The 22,985-nt window shown below is 42.9% G+C and overlaps 1 protein-coding gene across 3 annotated transcripts in view; it reads right to left on the bottom strand.

Annotated features, from left to right (window-relative positions):
- The window catches only part of WWC2 (WW and C2 domain containing 2), a 396,047-nt gene that overhangs the window by 200,429 nt on the left and 172,633 nt on the right, over nt 1-22,985 (bottom strand). For all 3 annotated transcript variants that reach the window (XM_029581662.1, XM_029581741.1, XM_029581816.1), the window contains exons 3-5: nt 19,461-19,664; nt 16,467-16,543; nt 1,129-1,208 (exon numbers count right to left, since the gene is read on the bottom strand). In XM_029581662.1, the coding sequence (XP_029437522.1) occupies nt 1,129-1,208; nt 16,467-16,543; nt 19,461-19,664 (361 nt within the window). The remainder of the gene's footprint in view (nt 1-1,128; nt 1,209-16,466; nt 16,544-19,460; nt 19,665-22,985) is intronic.

Raw genomic sequence — 22,985 nt, 5'->3', positions numbered from 1 at the left:
CCTGCTACTTTGGCGTAAGACGCTCTGGATACCTGCTCCTCGGGGGCCCTTCCTCGTCACTGGCTATCTGCTCCTTGGAGGGCCTTTTGCCTTGGACTACTGCTTGCCCCGTTCCCTGGGGTTTCTCCTGGAACCTTCGCTATACGGACCACTACCGTACCATCTCTAGTGAGGGTACACTGCGGGCCACTACCGCACCATCTCTAGTGAGGAACCCTCATCGGTGTAACCCGTGCTGCAGACCACTACCATGTCACCTCTAAGTGAAGATCCCTCATCAGTGTACCCCATGCTGCGGACCACTACCGTATCATCTCTCCTGAGGACCTTCACTGGTGTGCCCTGCTCCACGGACCATCTCTACTGAGGAGCCTCATGGCTGAACCCCGCTCCGTGGACCATTGCTGTATCGTCACTACAGAGGTAATCCCCTTGGGTATACCCCATTGCACAGATTCTGTGTCTTTCTCCTGCACTCCCCGCTTCACGGGCAGTGCCCCTCTAGCTCTCTAATAAAGACTCTATTCCACAGCTGTGTCTGCCATCTGCTGAGACCTTGCCTCCCAACGGTGAGGCTCACAGGGCTCCTCCCTGTGGGCGGTACCATCTCTCACCTCAGCCCAGGACCCACATACCTACAAATCCTAACAGGTACACAGCAGGCATGCTGCCATTCTGTGTATTTTATACCACAGTTGAACTCCATTTAAACATTCTCGTGCATCTTGTGCCTGAAAACTGGTTAGGCTTGTGAGGGCTGAAAAGAAAGCATGCACTTGGGCACATAGCTGGGCACCCTGTGGAAAATGTACCCTCCGGCACATTAGAATCTTTGTCCCTTGAAGTTTATCCTCACCTGAAGGCATAATCCTCTTTCCATCTATGACACAGCAATGCCACTGCACTGATTATATGCCACAAGGAGAGGCTTAATTGAAAGAAGATGCATCAAGATCATAAGGATTCTCAAATTCAGTTTTGCTTTTGCATAAAGTATGCCATTAATAAAAAAAAACAAACATTTACAATGTTTAAAAAAGTAAGATAAATTCAAGTACATCTACCATATATCATTTTGCATATAGTCCCAAAATGAGAGTGGCAGCCCAATAATTTTCTTAAACTTACCGCTGCAACGTTTCGAACCCTTGTTCTTTGTAGAGTAGTTCTTGTTTCATTTGTGAGAGCTCACGTTTCAGTTTTTTCACCTGGAGTGGGGAAGGAATCGTGACATTGTTAATTGGAAGAATGTGTTATTTTAAAATGCTGAAACAGCATTTCAGTACAACTCTCTTACTGAGGTGTAGTTTTGAAGCCAAACTATGCTCTAAATTATATCCAGGAATATATTTCACATTCTCTAGCCTAATGAACAAAATATGTACAAGTGATTCCTTAAAACAAAGGCTCTTAAAAGCGTGAGGATTTTAAACTTTTCATCCTAAAAACTAATAATAGAGGGTGCAGCACTAAACAGGACACTGGCTCTTTTGCCCTTTCACAAAGCTTCCCAACCTTCTCCTGGAGGCACACCTAAACAGTCAGGTTTTCAGGATATCTATAATGAATATGCATGAGATAGATTTGCATACAGTTTATCTGGAGAGTTGAATCAAACAGCAGCAGAATATGGACCTCATTATTCTTAAAATAAAAAAATATTCACTTAAGTCCCAACTCCAGCCCCCTGGAACGCCTCTCCCATGTGCGTAAAAGTGTGCACGCACAGTATATATGTGTATAATTTTACACACATACTAGTTGCACAATTTTCTTAAGGGGCATGCCTGCAGGGCAAGTACAATTTTACCCACAGAAGTCCCTTTGAAAATGACCCTCATAAAACAAAACTGTCACTGGTATTTCTGGAAAGGATTATGTGGATTAAAAATCCTTCCCCCCCACTACCAGTCACTCCACAAAATTCAGCAAATATGAAATAAATGATAACAACAGGAACAAGTTTCACATTTCTTTTGGGCATAATTTCAAGAAAGCATTTTTTGTGCACTAAACTATGTTTTCTGATTATAAAATATGAATTATTTATGAACATTTGATAGTCCACCTTTTCCCAAAATTGGTCTCAAGGCAGATTACAATAAATTTAAATGAACAGAGGCATCAGGACAGCTTACAGTCAAATCTGAATTTGCAATTAACACAGCATTGGGATCCAGCATAGGAAAACCCATTCATGATAGTTTCAAGACCCACTTGTGTCCCTGTTGTATATAACACAGTCCCTCATCATTATGCACATAAATCATATTTTACTGAGCACTGAGCTTATCTTTGTGTACATTTTCCAGTTTATGCACATTTTTTAACTCCTGATGCATTAGCATACCATTCGGTTACTGCATCGGGAGGTAAAAATAAAATTAGCTTGTGCGTTAAGAAACTGTGTGCTAAATTTCAGCACACAGATTTAAAACTTTTTGCATCGGCCCCCAAATGGTCTAGAATACATCCAGTACACAGGGAAAAAAAGTAGTGACCATGGCAACTCAAAGCAAAGTCCAAAAAACTGAAGATATTGCCAATTATTTCCATGGCTGTCTTTTAAGAAACATAAGAACATAAGAAATTGCCATGCTGGGTCAGACTAAGGGTCCATCAAGCCCAGCATCCTGTTTCCAACAGAGGCCAAACCAGGCCACAAGAACTTGGCAAGTACCCAAACACCAAGAAGATTCCATGCTACTGATGCAATTAATAGCAGTGGCTATTCCCTAAGTAAACTTGATTAATAGTAGTTAATGGACTTCTCATCCAAGAATTTATCCAAACCTTTTTTGAACCCAGCTACACTAACTGCACTAACCACATCCTCTGGCAATAAATTCCAGAGCTTAATTGTGCGTTGAGTGAAAAATAATTTTCTCCAATTAGTCTTAAATGTGCTACTTGCTAACTTCATGGAATGCCCCCTAGTCTTTCTATTATCCGAAAGTGTAAATAACTGAGTCACATCTACTCGTTCAAGAGCTCTCATGATCTTAAAGACCTCTATCATATCCCCCCTCAACCGTCTCTTCTCCAAGCTGAAGAGCCCTAACCTCCTTAGCCTTTCCTCATAGGGGAGCTGTTCCATCCCCTTTATCATTTTGGTTGCCCTTCTCTGTACCTTCTCCATCGCAACTATATCTTTTTTGAGATGCGGCGACCAGAACTGTACACAGTATTCAAGGTGCGGTCTCACCATGAATCTTTTCAAACATCCACACACAAAAAAATGAGTATCAATATGCTAAACCAGTGGTTTAATGGCAAAATTCAAAGCAATTCAAAGCATGACATTAAAAGTTGGTCCCCCGACATGGAGCCGTGTTTCACCCAAAGGAAGCATCAGGAGGAACAGACCACCTAAAAACAAGAGAAATTAAATGTTGTATAGTATATCATCATATAAAATAAACAAAACCCATGTGGGCTACACACTGCTGACCAGAGGAACAAAGAAGGAAATACATACCAGAAAGCACCAGATTCGCAAATTAACTAGATATGCATTCACAGGCTGTAACATAAAATGCGTTCCGAGCTCCTAGGAATACATTCGGCTCACTAAAAATCTGCCAAAATGACCACATGACAAAGGGAATCAATCAAACCATGAATGACAGAACCATATGGCAAGACAAAGCAAATTAGAGGCCAGCATCAGGCTATCAAAATACAACTCGGACGTATCAGGTCAAATAGGCTAATGCATAATAATCAATGACTAAAGGAGTACAAAACAGAAGGGTTTATGTAAATGACCGTGAAACACTAATTGTTAGGGTCAATCTGTTAGGGTAGTGGATCCTTGGTCCGGGACGAGGGATGATACCCACAGGCAGTGCCAAGGTGTGCTCGTCTCCAGAAGGTGGAATGTACTGCAGCAACGCGATGAAAAAGTTCCAGGCAAAGGGTCCGAGGCAGGTGGCAAACAACACAGTCCAAGTTCCAGGCAAGGGGTCCGAGGCAGGCGGCAAGCAACAAAGTCCGAGTTCCAGGCAAGGGGTCCGAGGCAGGCGGCAAGCAACAAAGTCCGAGTTCCAGGCAAGGGGTCCGAGGCAGGCGGCAAGCAACAAAGTCCAAGTTCCAGGCAAGGGGTCTGAGGCAGACGGCAAGCAACAAAGTCTGAGTTCCAATCCGAGTCAAGCCAGAAGACAGAGAATCCAAGCCACAGGTCGGGGCAGGCAGCGAACAACAAAGTCCAATATCCAGGCAAAGGTCCGAGACAGGCGGTGAGCAGCAAAATCCAAATCCAATCCCAGTCAAGCCAGAATACAGGGAAACCAGAAGAAAACTAGCAGGCAACCACTGGAACCTTGTTGCAAAGGCGTCTTCCTGTCTTCAGGGAGAGGTTTAAATCTCCCTGGCTGATGATGTCATCTTCCGGGGCCGGCCTGGTTTTCGCGCTGCTGCCCCTTTAAGAGGCGGGGTTTGCCGCGTCTTCCCCGACGCTGCTCCCCGACGTCCGGAGGCAGTCGCGCCGCGGCCCATGCGCTGCTGGCCGCCCCGATCGGGACCCTGTGCCGGCAGTGTGATGAAAGTAGGGGGGCCTGGCCGCGGGTAAGCGCGGCCGGGAACCATAACACTAATAATCAGAGATGTTCCAAAATGTACCAACACTCTGGGGGATACTTAAAAATAAAAAGAACATTCAGTCTCCTGATTAAGCCTATCAGGAGCCAAAGAACAGAGTATATATATATTTATATCTCCCACCGATCCCGGTACATAAGAAGGGTCGGAAAATCTCCACCACAATCACAGCACCTGAAAACCTCAATGGCAAAAAAACTCAGGTCAGATAGGTCATGTTCTTGCAGTTTGCTCCTGGATTGGCAAATACATTTGCAATGTTCAAAAATACAGGTTTTCATTTTCTCCACATATAAGAGAAGGCAGGAGCACAAAATAACATATACGAGTCCTATCTGGCCAGAGTGCAAGTCCTGCCACTCGTGGAATGGGTGAACACAGAAAAGGAACATGACAAGGAGCAGGCGAAGCCATGGCTGCAAGGATGGCAACCGCTATTTACGCAGGAAGAAACACTAAGTTCCCAGGTCACAAGAATATTGCTTAAATTCTTCCCACAAAGAAAAGCAAAACGTGGAAATACATGAAAAACAGCGTGTGGGAATAACACTGACCAATATTTTCTAATGATGGAACAAATGAGTCCAACTTATCCCAAAAAAGGAAGTATACCGTACAAGCGAGTCTGTCTGAAATGCCTAGAATACATATTGCGAAATATGGTGAACGCTTACAGTCAATCATTTTACCATTACATGAATCCACCCCCAAAAATGTCTGCTGGCAAGTCCACAGGCAATGGATGTAGACACCATCCCTTTGGCACATTTGAGACAGGCTCGATAGCCTGCAGTAACTGCTTCCCCTGGATGGAAGTAGCTTGGCGTACAATTTGAACTATGCTTCCTGCAGAAGGACACTTTCTGTGTAGATTTATATATCTTTAAATCTATTTGGAATCAGACTGATGGAAACTTAGATTGTCAGCCCTCATGGGGCCAGGGAGAATACTTACTGTACCTGAATATAATGTGCCTTGAGCTATCAGTTAAAAGGTGTGAGTTAATTGCACAGTAAATAGATGCATAAACAATTACACTATTTGCCATCTAGTTGCTAGCTAAGCTATGCATTCAGTTGAAATCAATTTCATAAAAAATACATACAACCTAGATAATGGTTTCTTAAGCAAAGTAGGTTAGACTATTGATTAAATCAGTCTGTTTCACTTAAAATCATCATTTTTTGCTAAGACTATGCTATTTATTTAGTGATGCACTTGTAAATAGGCAAAGAAATCTCTGTTAGAGAGATCAAATTATGTTTTCAGCTATTGGGATGAACAGATTAGGAGATAGTCAGGCCTTAAGAATGAATTAACACACTGCAGCCCTTTAGGAGCCCATCTTGGGTAGGCAACGCATTAAAGAACAGCTCCACGCTTATACGGCCAAGGGGGGTGCGCCTGCCTCAGCTGACTTTTATACTTACCACATAGAAGCGGGGGGGGGGGGAGCTCGCTGGTCACTAATTTAGTTACGAGTTGTTATGGAGTTTTGTACAGTTATGATGACGTTATTGATATGTTTGCTAATTGATGATTATTCAATGTCTATGGGCTGCGGCCATCTTTGTCCAATCAATAAAATCTGCTTTTCGGAAGAAATTATGTAAATTGTGCAGTATTTGGGAAGTGGGAGGGGGAGGGAGGGTAAACGCAGCCTTTACACTGCCCCACATTGTGGGATGAACAGATTAGGAGATAGTCAGGCCTTAAGAATGAATTAACACACTGCAGCCCTTTAGGAGCCCATCTTGGGTAGGCAACGCATTAAAGTCTTGGTTGGAATTCAGCTCTGCCTTGAATGGATAAGCAAGCTGAATACTGCAGAGAAATTCTCATTGATTTATATTCAGACTGCCACGCCCATTGTGTAAGACTAACAAGAATGGCTCATATACATCTCTGCTAGGAGACAGGAGTTTTCACATGCAATACATACTTCAAGGGAAACGGTTTAACCAGTTGACTTCTGAATCTTATGGCACTATATTCTGAAGAAAACAGCATCAAGCAAATCTAAACAAGGAAAGCATTGTACTTCTGATGTCAAAGGCTGCTGATCACCTTCATGACAGGGAAGGGCTAATTTCCTCATGGATAGTCTTGACTTCCATTCCAAATAAAGGCAGATAACATGCTCCTAAGTCTCCTGAGATCATAATTAACAGAGACAGATTTTGTCTTCTGCTGGCCCTACACACTGATAGTGCAGGAGTGGTGGTGCAGATGGCCCCCCCACCCCCGTCTCTCTGCTATTGGGATCCTCTGGCTCAGAAGTATACAATTTCTTATAATAATCTTCAGTATTTTATAAAAAAAAAAAAAAAAAAAAAGTTTGTCTTGAAGTAAATGATGGATACTTGAGTTTTTAGATGTAGTATTTAGACCCATTTGCATTAACAGAAATTCTTCTTTGGAGACAGTGAAAGGGTTATTCTGAATCTGTGTCTAGTCTTTTTAAATTTTATTTTTAATAAGAAAATCTGTGAATTGATTTTCTTTTTTTTTTACTGTATTCTCATGGGGGTGTGGGTGTGTAAATTACCGAGCCACTCTTAAACCTGTATCTGGACTTTAGGACCTACTCAGTGCTTTCCAATTAGAATAGTTAACTGACTAAATGATAATAGTTCAATGGAAAAATATCTCTGCACTTAAGAACATAAGAAATTGCCATGCTGGGTCAGACCAAGGATCCATCAAGCCCAGCATCCTGCTTCCAACAGAGGCCAAAACCAGGCCACAAGAACCTGGCAATTACCCAAACACTAAGAAGATTCCATGCCACTGATGCAATTAATAGCAGTGGCTATTCCCTAAGGGGCGGATTTTAAGAGCCCTGCTCGCATAAATCCGCCCGGATTTACACGAGCAGGGCCCTGCGCGCCGGTGCGCCTATTTTACATAGGCCTACCGGTGCACGCAGAGCCCCGGGACTCGCGTAAGTCCAGGGGTTTTCCAAGGGGGGCGTGTCAGGGGGTGGGCCCGATCCGCGCGGCGTTTTCGGGGCGGGACGTAGCATTTCGGGGGCGTGGTTACGGCCCGGGGCGGTCTGGGGGCGTGGCCACGCCCTACGGACCCGCCCCCAGGTCGCGTCCCGGCGCGCTAGCGGCCCGCTGGCGCGCGGGGATTTACGTCTCCCTCCGGGAGGCGTAAATCCCCCGACAAAGGTAAGGGGGGGGTTTAGTCAGGGCCGGGGGGTGGGTTAGGTAGAGAAAGGGAGGGGAAGGTGAGGGGAGGGCAAACGAAAGTTCCCTCCGAGGCCGCTCCGATTTCGGAGCAGCCTCGGAGGGAACGGAGGTAGGCTGCGCGGCTCGGCGCGCGCCGGCTATACAGAATCGGTAGCCTTGCGCGTGCCGATCCAGGATTTTAGCGGCTACGCGCGTATCTACTAAAATCCAGTGTACTTTTGTTTGCGCCTGATGCGCCAACAAAAGTACGCCAAATCGCGCTTTTTGAAAATCTACCCCTAAGTAAATTTGATTAATAGCCGTTAATGGACTTCTCCTCCAAGAACATATCCAAACCTTTTTTGAACCCAGCTACACTAACTGCACTAACCACATCCTCTGGCAACAAATTCCAGAGCTTTATTGTGCATTGAGTGAAAAAGAATTTTCTCCGATTAGTCTTAAATGTGCTACTTGAGATCACTGAATTGTTACTGTGGTACCTGCCATTCAGAAAGCACAGGCATTGCTGCTATTTGTTGAAACCAGTTGGCTGTGGTCGGGATTGCTACAGCCCTGCATTTACAGGGTTAATCTTCAGGCTGAAAGTGACCTACTGAAAGACAGAGAGCAGGCACAACCTTTGGGTTCCCTGCTGATCTGCTTTGAACCAATAAGAGCTAGGAGTATGTTGCAGACTCAATGGAATCAGCACTTCCTGTGTGGTTTTTTTTCACTGTACCCATGGACTTTTGGCAAACTATTTTTCTTGCATAAGAACATAAGATATGCCACACTGGGTCAGACCAAGGGTCCATCAAGCCCAGTGTCTTGTTTACAACAGTGGACCCAAAAAACAGCAAGGCAGGCGATCTAACAACACCGTGAGGAAACAAAGAGGAATAGATGCCCAAGAAAGACTTTTTCAAATCTTTTCTTGGTGGAGACGTGTAGTACTTGTTAAATGCATTTAAATGCACACACTTTACAACAGTGGCCAATCCAAGTCACAAATCCCTGGCAAGTAACCAAACATTAAATAGATCCCCATGCTACTAATGCTGGCAACATGCAGTGCCTGTTCTCTACTGATTAATAGCAGTTTAGGGACTTCTCCTCCAGGAACTTATCCAAACCTTTATTAAACCCACCTACTCTAACTTCCTTAAACTTATCCTCTGACAATGAATTCCAGAGCTTAATTGTGTGCTGGAATTTTCAACAATTTGTTTTAAGTATATGACTTCCTGGGGTGTCCCCTAGTCCTTGTATTATCTTACCACCAAAAAAGCTCCAGAGCTGTTGTGAAAGAGAGCAGAGAAGCCAGAAGGAGAAGCTGCTGGGATAGAGAGAAGGAGAGTAGAGCAGGCTCCGAGAGACGGCTGGCACCTTCTTTGCCGCCTCTTTGCCACGGTGGAGCCAAGACATGTGAAAGCAGATCCTGTGTTTCCGTGTCCTTTACAAAGAAACTCCATTTCTTCTGCTACATCTTTTTTTTTAGAAGAGATTTGGATAAGCTTTTCTTCTGAGGGTTTAAGCTTTTTCAGCACCACTTCCATTCAGTCTACCCTGGGCGAGGTTCTTTCATAGGATTTCTCTTGCTCGTAGTAGTCAGCAGTTCTAGAAGGTCTTCAAATTTTTTTAAAAAGACACAGAGGTCAATATTCAAAGGCATTCGTCTGGATCGAGATACCCAAATAAATTCCGAATGTTATATATCGCCACTTATCCAGATAAGTTATATCTGAATAAATCACTACCCGGAAAACAATTATTTTGAAGCATTCCATGGCAGAGTTGATTTGTGGTGCAAAATAAGTTATTACAAATTAAAAAACAAAAACCAAACAAGTCTACCAATCCAATTTCTTACCTCCACCCCAGAAAAATAAATCCCCCTCCCCACTGAGCCCCTAAAATAATTATAAAATGTCGAAGGCCTATAGTCCCGAAAAGCTTCCTCCCCCCTAAATTGGCCAAATAAAATAATAAGAAATGTCCCCTGTAGAAGGGCACCTTCCCCCTCCTCTTGCCCATCAACACAACCTGATGCTTTCCACCCCATGTAACCCCACCACCCAACCCTTTACCATGGCTCTTTAATATTTTTAGCTACTTTTTCAAGCATGTTCACTTTTTTGTAAAAAGCAACTGTGAAGACAACTTGTTGTTTGATGTTTATTTCATTTCCAATAACTCAGTCTTTCAGGTCCTTAACTTCATCTTTAAGGTCTGAAACCACTATCAACATCTGTTCTCACAGCAATCATTTCAGCATATCAGCATTATTACGACTGCTTTGATATGTTAGATGAAATAACTCTAAATTAAGCTTGAAAATAAACTTTAGTTACTAGAGGGGCAGAATTTGAAGGCTTATTTGTGCCTACTGCAGTGGATTTTGTACTGCCAGAGTCGGCTGGAGAGAGGCATTGTCCACCATGGCTGAAGTTTGCCAGGGTAGATGCATGTGTCTGTTTTCTTGCCCATGATTTTATTGGTAAGTGATTCCTTGTGCAAAAGGAATCAGTTAAGAAAAGTCATGCAGATCCACTACTTGCACTGAGATCTTCTGTCCTACAACTTCATTGGGAGCCCATTAGTACAAATAGGGTAAACCCTTCCTTCTCATCTAGAAAAAAGAAAAATTAGGGAAAGTTCCTTCACAATTCTGATGTATAGTCATAGAAGATAACTTTCAAACAAACGGGCATAGCAACATACACTTGTGTATATGGCCATGAGCATATGTATACAAGTATTATATGCGCATTTGATAGACACGTGCTTTATAAAAGACACATATCTCTACCCCACAATATGGGGCAGATTTTCAAAGGGTTATGTGCGTACCTTACGCACGTAACCCCGAAAACCTGCTCCTGTGCGTGCCGAGCCTATTTTGCATAGGCTCGGCAACACGTACAAACCTCGGGACACGCGTATGCCCCGGGGCTTTGAAAAAGGGGTGGGAAGGTGGCGTGGTCGTGGGCGGGGCACCGGTGGGGCGGGCTGGGAGGGCATGGGTGGGGCGCCGATCACAGCGCGCGCATGTTATAAAATCGGGTGTACAATTGTGCGCACCGGGTAGCGCGCACAAATGTACCCTGCACGCGCAGATTTTAAAATCTGCCCCTATATGCGTTTATGTAGGTTTTGTATTGAAATGACATATATCAATGCATTGAGCACATATAATTTTCCTACCTATTTTAAAAATATTTGCACATACATTTAAGGCCTGACTTTAAAAGGGCCACCTGCATAAAACTGAGGGTTATGCGCATGGCCAAGCCTTGCGCATGCTGTGCGCATTTTAGAAGAGGCCCGGCCAAGCGCGTAAGCCCCGTTACACGCAGAAGTGCAGGGCCCTGCAAAAGGGGCAGGCCAGGACAGCGCCATTAGCCATTGTCCCAGGGAAGCATGCACCAGCAGCCGGCCACCGCGTGGAGTTTACTTCTGCTCCCAAGCAGCAGTAAGTGTGAAAATCGCATGCCGGCAAGCAGTGGCGTAGGCAGACGCAAGAGGTAAAATAAAGGTCAAGGGGGGTTTAGGATAGGGCTAGGGGGCAGGAGGGTTAGGGGAATGGAGGTTAAGTTAAGGGGTTAGGAAGTTCTCCGAAATCGGAGCGGCTTGGGAGGGAACGGGGGAAGGCTGCGGGCATCGGCGCGCGCAAGATGCACTAGTGTGCACCCCCTTCCGCATGTAGACTACCGATTTTATAACATGCGCATACCTGCGCGCGCATACCTGCGCGCGCATATTATAAAATCGGGCATCCATGTACGCATGCCGGGTAGATGTATGCCTGCGGGTAGGTTTTAAAATCTACCTCTATATATATATATATATATATATATATATATATATATATATATGATGTGGGATTTAATATTGAGGTCAGGTGATTAGCTGTCTGTTTTGTAAATTTGATAGATTATATAATAAAATGTGTTTTGGAAAGATTGTTTCAATGATTGTTCATGCTAAATATTCTCTCTCATTGGGCTGACTTGGATTTTGGTACTATCAGCTACCCTGTGCATTCTCCTTAACTTTATTTTACATGTTAAAAGCAAAGAGGTCAACATTTAAAAAAAGATGAGCACCTAAATTTGCTGCCTATTTTCAGTTAGTAAGAGGTCAAATTTCAAAGGGATTAGAAGCCTAACTTGAGCGCTCAGCAGTACGCACGGTTTACTTGCAAATATGTGCACATTTATTGTGCACAAACTTTACTCCTGATGCAATAAGGAGTTATGTACACAAAAAAATGTGTGTAAAACTATGTATATCGGTTAGTGCCCTCACATCTATCTATTTATTTATTTATAACTTTTCTATACCGAAGTTCAAATAACATGTAAATCAGATGCTAAGGAAGGCATTAGCTATTATCCTGCAATGCAGAGAACTGCGTAGGCTTAACCCATTTCCATAAGTCCTAATTTTCAGAAGCCTGTGCGCGTAAATTTCGGGGGCTGCTCACGTGGCTGGGACCTGCATGCACCATGTGCATTTTCCAAAGGGCCCAGCCCCGCCCATAACTCCTGATAGACGCCGAAGTGCCGTACTTCAAGAAAGGGGAGGGCTGGGGAAGCGGCGTTTAGACGGGGAGCCGCTGTCCCGGGGAAGCGTGCCCTGGAGTCTACTGCTTCTCCGACAGACCAGTAAGGTAAAAAAAAATTTAAAAATCGAATAGGTAGGGAGTAGGAGTCTGTGAGGAGAGGAGAGGAGAGGAGAAAAGGTAGGAAGGTTAGATACGGGCATAGGGAAGTTTCCTCCCGTTCCGCTCCTTAATTGGAGTGGACTGGGAGGGAACTGGGGAAGCCGTACTCGCGTCACCGCACATTGCTTTTTAAAACCCCCCCCCCCCCCATGCAAGTCCCGGGCCACCCGCACGTGCGCGCACGGATGTTAAAATCTGGCGCACATGTGCACACAGATATCATATTTTATAACAAGCGCACGGCAACGCTCGCATGTTATAAAATCGGCGCATCCATGTGCACGTGCCGGGAACTGCACAACATGGCATGCAAATGCTCCTTTTAAAATCGACCCCTTAATGCTCAAAATTTAACTCCTGGACAAAGGTGGAGTAAAATTCCTGAGGCCTGTGTTAGTCTATGGAGCTGAACCTGGAGTTTGTAGTACGCGGGTTCCTGTACTCAGAATTGATGCCCAGAAAAAATTATCTGCACACAAATCAATTTTTCATGCATAAAATATTTTTGCACACACAAAATGTTTTTATGCACAGATCACTTTTTCTGTATCAAACTGAGCTAATAGAAAAAATGAAAACATAATATAGAAGTACATAAATCCTTGTTTATAGACATCTTTTGTAAGACAACATCTCTGATAGCATAGTGTCAGGTATTGGCTTAGCTCTCTATTAAATCCTTATGTTATTCTTTTTTCACTCAAATGATTGAAGATAAGTTGTACACATTCCTCATCAAAATTAAAAGATCTAAGAACATAAAAATTGCCATTCTGGGTCAGACTGAGGGTACATTAAACTCAGTATCCTGTTTCCAACAATGTCTAATCCAGGTTCTTGGCAGAATCCCAACCAGTTGACAGATCCAATGCTGCTAACTCACAGCAATAAGTAGTGAATTTTCCCAAGTCTATCTGCTTATTAACAGTTTAGGACTTCTCAAGGAACTTATCCAAACCTTTTTTAAGCCCAACTATCGGGCCGATACAGTAAGGTGCGGTAGAAAGGGGTGCGTTAGTGCCGGGCGCACCCGCATTTGCCGCACGCACAGTTTGAAACACATACCGCTCGATACTGTATTTAAATGGCATGCAAATGCAAGCCGCGTCCAACGTGCGTCCAATAAGCACAATCCATTTTACTTTTAAAGAGGCGGTAAGGATGGGTTAAAAGGGATAGTGAATTGCAGGTAGGACTAACGCGGCCAAATTGTGAGTAGAAAGTGGGTTAGAAGCAGGGTAACCGCGGCCGCACTTTACTGTATCGGCCTGTATGATAGATGCCTTCTCCACATTCATCAATGAATTTCTGAGCTTAATTGTGCTTTGAGTGAAAAAGAAATCGTTGAATTGTTTTAAATGTACTAATTACTAACTTCATGGCGCAACCCCTTGTTTTTGTATTATTTGAAGAAGTACATAACCAATTCACATTTACCCATTCTATTCCACTCATTATTTTAAAGACCTGTATCATATCCCCTCTTAACCATCATTTCTCCAAGCTGAACTGCATTAACCTCTTTAGCCTTTCCTCACAAGGGAACAGTTCAATCTCCTTTATCATTTTGGTTGTCTCTCTCTGTTCCTTTTCCAGTTCAGTTATATTTTTTTTTTGAGATGTGGTGAACAGAATTGCACATAGGGCCAGATTTTCGAATCTACATGTGGGCATCGATTTGTGCAAGCAAAAATCAATGCCCAATTTTATAACATGCGCGCGCCAAGCTCTAGGGGAGCCCCGATGGCTTTCCCCGTTCCCTTTTGATATGATATTATGATGCTGTTAGTTGTACAGTATGGGGTAGATTTTCAGAGGGTTATGCGCGTAACCCCCGAAAACCTACCCCAAACCCCCCCTGCGCGCGCCGAGCCTATCTTGCATAGGTTTCCGGTGCGCGCAAAGCCCCAGGACGCGCGTAAGTCCCAGGACTTTCCTGGTGGAGGCGTGTCGGGAGGCGTGTTGCGACTGGCGCATCATCGGGGGGCGTATCGGGGGGGGGGCGTGACGCGGCCGACGCGTCATCCAGGGGCATGGCCACGGCCTCCGGACCAGCCCCCGGACTGGAGCATGGCACGCGGCAGCCAGCCCGGCGCGCGCAAAGTTACGCCTGCCTCGAGCAGGTGTAACTTGTTCAACAAAGGTGGGGGGGGGGGGGGTGTAGATAGGGCCGGGGGGTGGGTTAGGGAGGGGAAGGGAGGGGAAGGTGGGGGGAGGCCGAAAGAAAGTTCCCTCCGAGGCCGCTCCGATTTCAAAGCAGCCTCGGAGGGAACGGAGGCAGGCTGCGCGGCTCGGCGCGTGCAGGCTGCCGATTTTGGGCAGCCTTGCAAGCGCCGACCCCAGATTTTAATGGATACGCACAGCTACGTGCGTATCTATTGAAATCCCGCATACTCTTGTTCGCGCCTGGTGAGCGAACAAAAGTACGCGTATGCGCAAATTTATAAAATCTACCCCTATGTGTATCAGCCTATACTATATAAATACACAGAGCAAAAGAGCAACATTATAAGCATCCCTGGAGAATACACAAGAGAAAGAGGAAATAATAATCGATTGCCTAAATTTCACAAAAGGGAAGATGATGATTTCAAAATAAAAAGACAGACTATAACCAAGTTAAAATACATAGGGAAACAGTACAAAGGAAATAAAGAATAGACTAGGGGACAAGTAATTTGCAAATTGTGATCAGGTAATATCAAATTGTTTCATTAAGCAGTGTATGCTAAGTGAAAAGTACTAATCCTACTTGTCTTATGAACTTTCTGTGTGCCTCAGTCTTTAGTCTTTATTAATCAAACACAGGATAATGTACTAAGCTGTATAAAAATCTTCTAATAATGCACCTAATAGCCAATGTTAATGCTAGTGTTATATCCTGCAAAAGAATATATTAAACGCCAAAGGAACATTAAACCCAGGTTTTTGTGAGCAATAAGACTGATAATAATTTGCATTTGTATCCCACCTTTCCAAATAATGCTGAAGGCGGCTTACAGAATTATTAGTAATCCAGGTTCTATAAGGGACTGCTCAAAAGAGCTTGCAAACTAAAAAGTGAATATTAAAAGCCCGGCGGCCACCAAATCAGGAGATGCATGCACAAGTCGGGCTCACATGTGCCCACCAAATTTTAAAAGCCGCCCAGATGTGCACAGATCTCCCACTGCATGTACAAACTAATTTTCCTCTTAAAAAAAGGCAGTCCAAAGAAATGAAAAAAAAATGTGACTGAGTATACTACTGGCATGGCTATGAAGAATAACCCATGGGTCACTTCAGCAGGAATAACAAATAGAAAATACAACTTTCAAAGTGCCATAACCTAACTAGGGCTATCTAGAAGGAGTAAGCAGAAAACGTGAGAAAGAAGAAAAATATTTTCTAAACTTTACAGGGCCACAAGAAGGAAAATAACACATCCAATAGTCTCAACAAATAAATACAAACCAAGGGAAGCTGCAAAGCTGCTTTAGAGTAGGAATTGTCGGGCATGGGAAGTAAAACTCTTGATTTTTCTATAAAGCTCTGGAAGAGCACAGTAATCTGACCCTCTTGCGTGGCTCGGTGAACTGCATCTTCAGAGAACTTTTACTAGGAATCTTCCAAAGGAAAAAAAGATGAGTAGTGGCACAAAGCAAGAGTTCATCTGCTCTCCTGCTGGATATAGGATTTTCAAGTCTATTCTGAAATGAGATGGCATAAACTGAAATATTTCTCATGTTATTTCTGCTTTTCTTCTTCAAGAAAGCATCTTGCACTGGAAGTTAAAGCTTTTCAAGATGATACTGCATTCCCCTGGCATTTCAACCATAATGAAAAATCCCTAGAATTCAATCCTAGGCCTATTTGAGGTTGACAGTTCCCTAAAAGTTAGATTTCTATATAGCCTGAGTTCAGCTAGCTCCAAGCATAACCTTTCTAAATAAAACTCCCCTGGAGCTAAAATGAATATGCTTACCCTAACTGTTGTAGTTGAGATCTCCGCCTTCAGGATATCAGGGTCATATTTAGTACTGGATGATGATCCTGAGAACACTTGCAAGAAAAATAAGAAAAATGTTAATAAAACCACTGTTAATGTATATGTTAAAGCTACAATATAATTCTCTTTCTTTGCAGAAAAATGTTTCAGACTATTTGATATGAGATCAATTTTCCACAAGCTGCTGAGCAGTAAAGATAACGGATTCATTTGTTACTTTTAGATGTATTTACAGCCAAACTTACAGGCCGATACAGTACAGTGCGCTCCAACGGAGCACACTGTTAACCTGCCCTTGGACGCACGTTTTCCCTTACCCCTTATTCAGTAAGGGGCGGAAAACACGCGTCCAACCAGCAGCACCTAATAGCGCCCTCAACATGCAAATGCATGTTGACGGCCCTATTAGGTATGCCCGCGCGATACAGAAAGTAAAATGTGCAGCCAAGCACACTGCTTTTCTGTGCACCCTCCGACTTAATATCATAGCGATATTAAGTTGGAGGTCCCGAAGGGTAAAAAAAGTAAAAAAGAAAAAAGAAAAAATGTAAAATGGGCCGGCGGCTGTCGGGCCGAAAACAGGACGCTCAATTTTGCCGGCGTCCGGTTTCCAAGCCTGTGGCTGTCAGCGGGCTCGAGAAACGACGCCAGCAAAATTGAGTGTCAGCTGTCAAACCCGCTGACACTCAAAAGGAGGCGCTAGGGACGCGCTAGTGTCCCTAGCGCCTCCTTTTGCCCATTTCTACCGCACCACCTAATTTAAATACAGAATCTTCCGCTCTCCCGCGGACTTTACTGAATTGGCCTGTTAATTGGCTAGGTTTGCAGCTGAAAATTTTCCTAAATCTAGCTGGATAAATATCATTGACTGATTCTGTTTAAGAACATAAGATGTGCCGTACTGGGTCTACCCAAACATCCATCAAGCCCAACATCCTGTATCTGACAGTGATCAATCCAGGTCACTCAGAAGCACCCAGGAGATCCCAAAGAGTAGATCCGTTCCTTGTTGCTCACTCAAGTGGATAAATGTTTGATGTCCAAATTTTATCTGGCTAATAATAATTTATGGACTTTTCCTCCAAACCCTTTTAAACCCAACTATGCTAGATGCCTTTGCCACATACTCTGGCAACGAACTGGACACTGAATGAAAAAATACTTTCTTCAATTTATTTTAAATCTGTTACCTGTTGGTTTCATGGAGTGACCCCTTGTCTTAATACTATTGGAAAGGGCAATCATCCCGTTCTATCCCACTCATGATTTTCTTCACCTCTTATCATATCCCTTCTCAGTTGTCTCTTCTCCAAGCTGAAGAGCCCTGACCTGCTTAACCTTTCTTCATAAGGGAGTTATTTCAACCCCTTTATCCTTTTAGTTGCCTTTCCTCTGAATCTTTTCTAGTTCGGTTATATCTTTTTTTGAGATAGGGCAATTGGGAACTGCACACAATACTCAAGATGAGATCTCACCATGGATCAATACGGAGGCACAATGATATTCTCTGTTTTATTCTCCATTCCTTTCCAAATAATTTCTGACATTGTTTGCTTTTTTGATTGTTCTAGTATACAAGCTGAGGATTACAATGTGTTGTCCTGAACTCAAGATCCTTTTCCTGGGTGGTGACTGCTAATATGAAACCAAGCACTATGTACTTATAGTTGGAATTATTTTTCCCTATGTGCATTCTTTTGCACTTTTCCACATTAAATTTCATCTTCTATTTAGATGCCCAGCTACAATTCCTCACAATCTGTGTTATAACAACTTGGAATAATTTTGTGCCATCTGTAAATCTGATCATCTTGCATGTTACTCTCTTTTTTAGATAATTTATCAAAAAAATAAATGTGTGTCTCAGCTGAGCACATTGAAAAGAAGTACAGAAAAGCAGCAGTTTTCTCTGTTCTTCTTTTAAAGTTTAAAAAAAAAACAACTCAGCTGGCCACATTGAAGACCGACGCCGATATGCTTGGCGTCGGTTTTCATAACTGCAGTCCGCCAGTTATCGGCATCAGTGTTCATAACCGGCAGACCGCTGGTAACCACGGGGTCGCATTAGCAAGGAGGCACAAGCGACCCTAGAGCTTCCTTGATAACGTGACCCCCTAATTATAATATAGCATGGTGCCCCCCCTTGCGGGCACCATGCGTGCATAAAGAAAGCGGGTGCTGACTTTTCAGTGCCCGTTTTTCGGCGCGTTTTTTTGGCATCGGCCCCTTAGATTGTAGGTCCTCTGGGGATAGGGAAATACCTACAGTACCTGAATGTAATCTGCTTTGAAGTGGTACAAAAAGCAGAATTTAAAAAACTCTACAGAAGGTATGGGAATATTTTGCACAGAGTGGCAGTTATAACCCTAAAAACCTTGCTGGGTGCACTGGGTGGGCTATTTCGGTCTTTTTCTGCCATTATTTACTATGTTACTATGGTCCTACTACAGATTCCTGGGGCATTCCACTATTTCCCTTTCTACATTTAGAAAACTGACCATTTAGTCCTACTCTGTTTCCTGTCTTTTAACCAGTTGCCAATCCAAAATAGGATTCTGCCTCCTATCCCATGACTTTTTAAGCCTGCTATTCAATCACATAGTTTTAGGCTTAGCTGATAGGTGCTGAAAATCGATGACAACAAGCTTAACATCTTTCCCCCAGCCTAACCACATTTTATACATTTAGGCACTTAAATCTAGCTGGTCAAATGGGAGGAATTTTTTAAAATAGTTTAATTGACCAACTCCTTACTTTAATTGGTTAAACCTTTTGAAAATTCCTCTACGAAAATAATGTAATTTCATCCACTGATTTATCAGTATATCAACTCCCTAAACCTTCTTCTGTCCCTTTCATTCCCATATAGTCAGAATCACAATGGCACAAACAAAGAACATAAAAAGCTAAAATGTCATTATTTTCCATTCATTATTCTGAGCAAGTCATTTTAGTTTCTTATTTACTTACAGCTTGTGCGAGAACTTGATTTTTCTTTGTAGGCATCATTTAGTCGCACATACTCATCCAAGGCTAGAGCCAGTCTCTGTTCTTTCACCTGGTACAGCTCTTTCTGCATACTGAGGGCATCCTGTGCCACCATAAGATAGTCTTTTAGCATCCTCTCCTGCTCTTTCCTCCATAGTTTGCGGGGATCTTCTATCTGTGTGGTTTCTTAAATGCAATGTAAAAAGTTTTCAAGATCAATATGCACTATTAGAATAAATAGTAAGTCAAACAGAGTATTTTAACTTGCTATTGAAAATTAGTATTCATTCTCTAAACACAAGCAAGCACCAAGAAAAAAGGTTGCAAATTGCTGAAGTAAGCATTGTCTGAATTATCAAGGCTGCTCTCCCCGTAAAAATGTTGCTAGTAGTACTACTACCCTTAACATAAGGTTTGGAGGTTACCTGCCCGGAGCAGCAATTACTACCAGAAGAAACTTGCTCTGCAAACTGGATGGACCATTTGGTCTTTTTCTGCCGTAATTCCTATGTAACTATATATTTATTTCTTTATTTATTTACTTACTTTTATATACCGGTGTTTGATTTTGCATATCACATCGGTTTACATTTAAACAAAATTTGCAGGAACTTATGCATTACCTTTGTCAAATACATTAAACATTTAAATATGGGGATTGTTAACAAGGGATATAAAAGAACATGGGGAATGGCTAACACTACGGGATGCATGAAGGGATGCACAAAGGGGAGTGCCCCTTTGTCGTGCCCCTTCAGCGCGTGACGCCTTGTGTTATGGCGCCGTTTAACGTCCATCACAGTCCTCAGTGACATCAGAGGGGGCGGGTCTCCCAATCAAGGATTACACACCGCCCCTCCCCTCTCAGTTCCAGATGGATTCTTTCACCTTTTTTTCTTTCTTTCTGTCTTTCTCATCACAGTTAGTTCAGGGAGCCCGCTGGTGATGGTGTGTGGCATCCCTGTGCGCAGGCACCCGGTGTATGTATGTATGTATGGCAGTTCGATTTAGTCAGCTCAAAATGTTGAGTGAAAATGAGATCTGCGGTTTTACAGCACTAAGTATACACCATTTTGCAGAGAAAGTGAAATTGCTTACCTGTAACAGTTCTCTGGGTCGCCAGTCATATACACATGGATCACATGACTGAGCTTGGCACCAAATAGACGGAATCTTCCACAGCTTTCTGAAAAGGGCAAAAGCCTATTAATGCCCATGTGCAGTAGTTCCCATGCTGCTGTGGCCCTGTAGTTCCCCTCAGTTCTAAATTAACAGTGTGAGTGGTGGAAGAACAATTCTCTGAAGGGAAGAAGTTATGGTTTCTGTGACTAATGATGAACTGCTATTTTCAGAAAACACCTGTTACAATTAAGCAACTGTGCTTTCTCTGAAGACAAGCAGTGTACCAAGTCACACACATGGGACTCCCTACCTAAAGTTTGTCTTAAGCAAAAAGAGGAAACAAACCCCAATGGATAGGAATATTTTTGTTGGGAACATTATTTTATATACAGTCATACAAATATATATATATATATTTTTTTTTTTTTTTTTTTTTTTTTTTAAACAGGGAAGACACCCACATTTATAAAATAGACCCTAGGAGAAATGGTATCTGGACCATGTCTTCCTAATGCAGATCCCCTTAATGGAAGTACAGTTTAGATAATATGGGCAATCATTAATCAACATCAACATAACCCTAACGTTATGGGCTTTGACATACGCTAAGGTTTCATCTGCCTGGGCATAACAGAAAGAGAAAGGCCTGCAAACATAAGAGCCTGAGAGAATCAATGACCATGTCAGAGGTTCTCAGAGCTTCTTCAAAAGCAGTGTAGGCCATACGGACCAGATACTTTTCATTCATCTCACCAATATATCAGGTGACAGACCTCTGCCTAAGAACATGCCATACTGGGTCAGACAAAGGGTCCATCAAGTCCAGCATCTTGTTTCCAACAGTGGGCAATCCAGGCTATAAGAACCTGGAAAGTACCCAAAAACTAAGTCTATCTCATGCTACTGATGCTAGTAATAGCAGTGGCTATTTTCTAAGTCTATTTGATTAATAGCAGGTAATGGACTTCTCCTCCAAGAACTTATCCAAACATTTTTTAAAACCAGCTACACTAACTGCACTAACCACATCCTCTGGCAACAAATTCCAGAGTTTAATTGTGCATTGGGTGAAAAAGAACTTTCTCAGATTAGTTTTAAATGTGCTACATGCTAACTTCTTGAGAGAGAAGCTCTTGACGGAGGAGCTTTGAATTTCTGGGCTACTTCCAGGATTGTATACAAGTATCCCATTATGCAGATTTGGTAAGAAGCTATGTGGGACTGAAGAATAACATTTTGATAATGTTTCTTCCTCAAAAGGTCCAAAGTCTGAGAATCATATCAAGGGCGTATTGAGGCATGGGTACTACTACTTTTCCCTTTTAATGGAAAATTTGACTGCCATATTCTGGTGGTATAACTGGGGCTTGTTAAATCCCATAGCTGCCTGGATCCAGTACTTAATTTCTACCTTCTTACCAACAGGAAGTACAGTGTGTCATATTCCATACATCCTGAACAAAATCTGTTTTAATTGTTTTTACGTATTTTGATATGTTTGTAATATTTTATGTATATTTATTATGGCTGTTTATTATGTGATCTACCTTGAGCTATATATCGGATGATGTGGAATATAAATTTGAATAAATAAAAAAGAAAAGGTCTTAGGTGGAGATCTAAGGTCTGAATAGGTTAGTAGGGTATTCCTCTTCAGAAAAGTATTCCCCTGACAGGTATCTAGAGCACAGGGTTTGTCTTAGAAAACATTGCTGAAAGGATGTTTTATAATTGCACCAACTCTTGGAGCCTAGGACCTCTAAGGCCTAATTATGTCTAATTGGGCTTCAGAAATAAGTGGAATGAAAAGGTAGGAAAGGTTTTCTGCTTGATCCCATTTGACTTTGATTTGGAATAGATGCTACAAAGACAGCCTCAGGAGTGCTGAATCAGTGTTGATGCTGATATGCTCATCACCAAAGGGGAGGTGCCAAGAGAAAGATCACTTGAAGTACCAAGAGGTATCAAAATGCCCAGTGCTGGGTCCCTGACAAGTCTGATGTGTCATGTGAACACTATGTCAATTCTCCTGTTCAAGTCTGCCTTGAAGAATTCTAATGACAATAGCGAGGCTGGCCTCATAGGGGAATGGATGTCCTCCAAAGTTCATGAAGTCACCACCAAAGTCTTTGGAGACCAGTGCAATGTCTCAGCCTGGAAGATAGAGTTGCGGCTTTGGATAGTTTGGAACTTCTTAGGCTCTCAGATGCACATATCAAAGAGACATTGATGCCCTGAAGCCTCCACTCAATGGTCAGCACCAATTATTCAGCTCCTTGCATGAGCAATCAGAGCCCTAGGCTTAAATTGGAGGAGTGACATTTCTCTCAACTCTTGGGACTATCATAGACCACAGCTTAAGAACCTCTTTGGTGCAGCCTGGTC

The sequence above is a fragment of the Rhinatrema bivittatum genome, chromosome 1 (assembly GCF_901001135.1).
Source record: "Rhinatrema bivittatum chromosome 1, aRhiBiv1.1, whole genome shotgun sequence".
Taxonomy (NCBI): domain Eukaryota; kingdom Metazoa; phylum Chordata; class Amphibia; order Gymnophiona; family Rhinatrematidae; genus Rhinatrema; species Rhinatrema bivittatum.
This window is presented reverse-complemented; position numbering and strand designations above follow the sequence as displayed.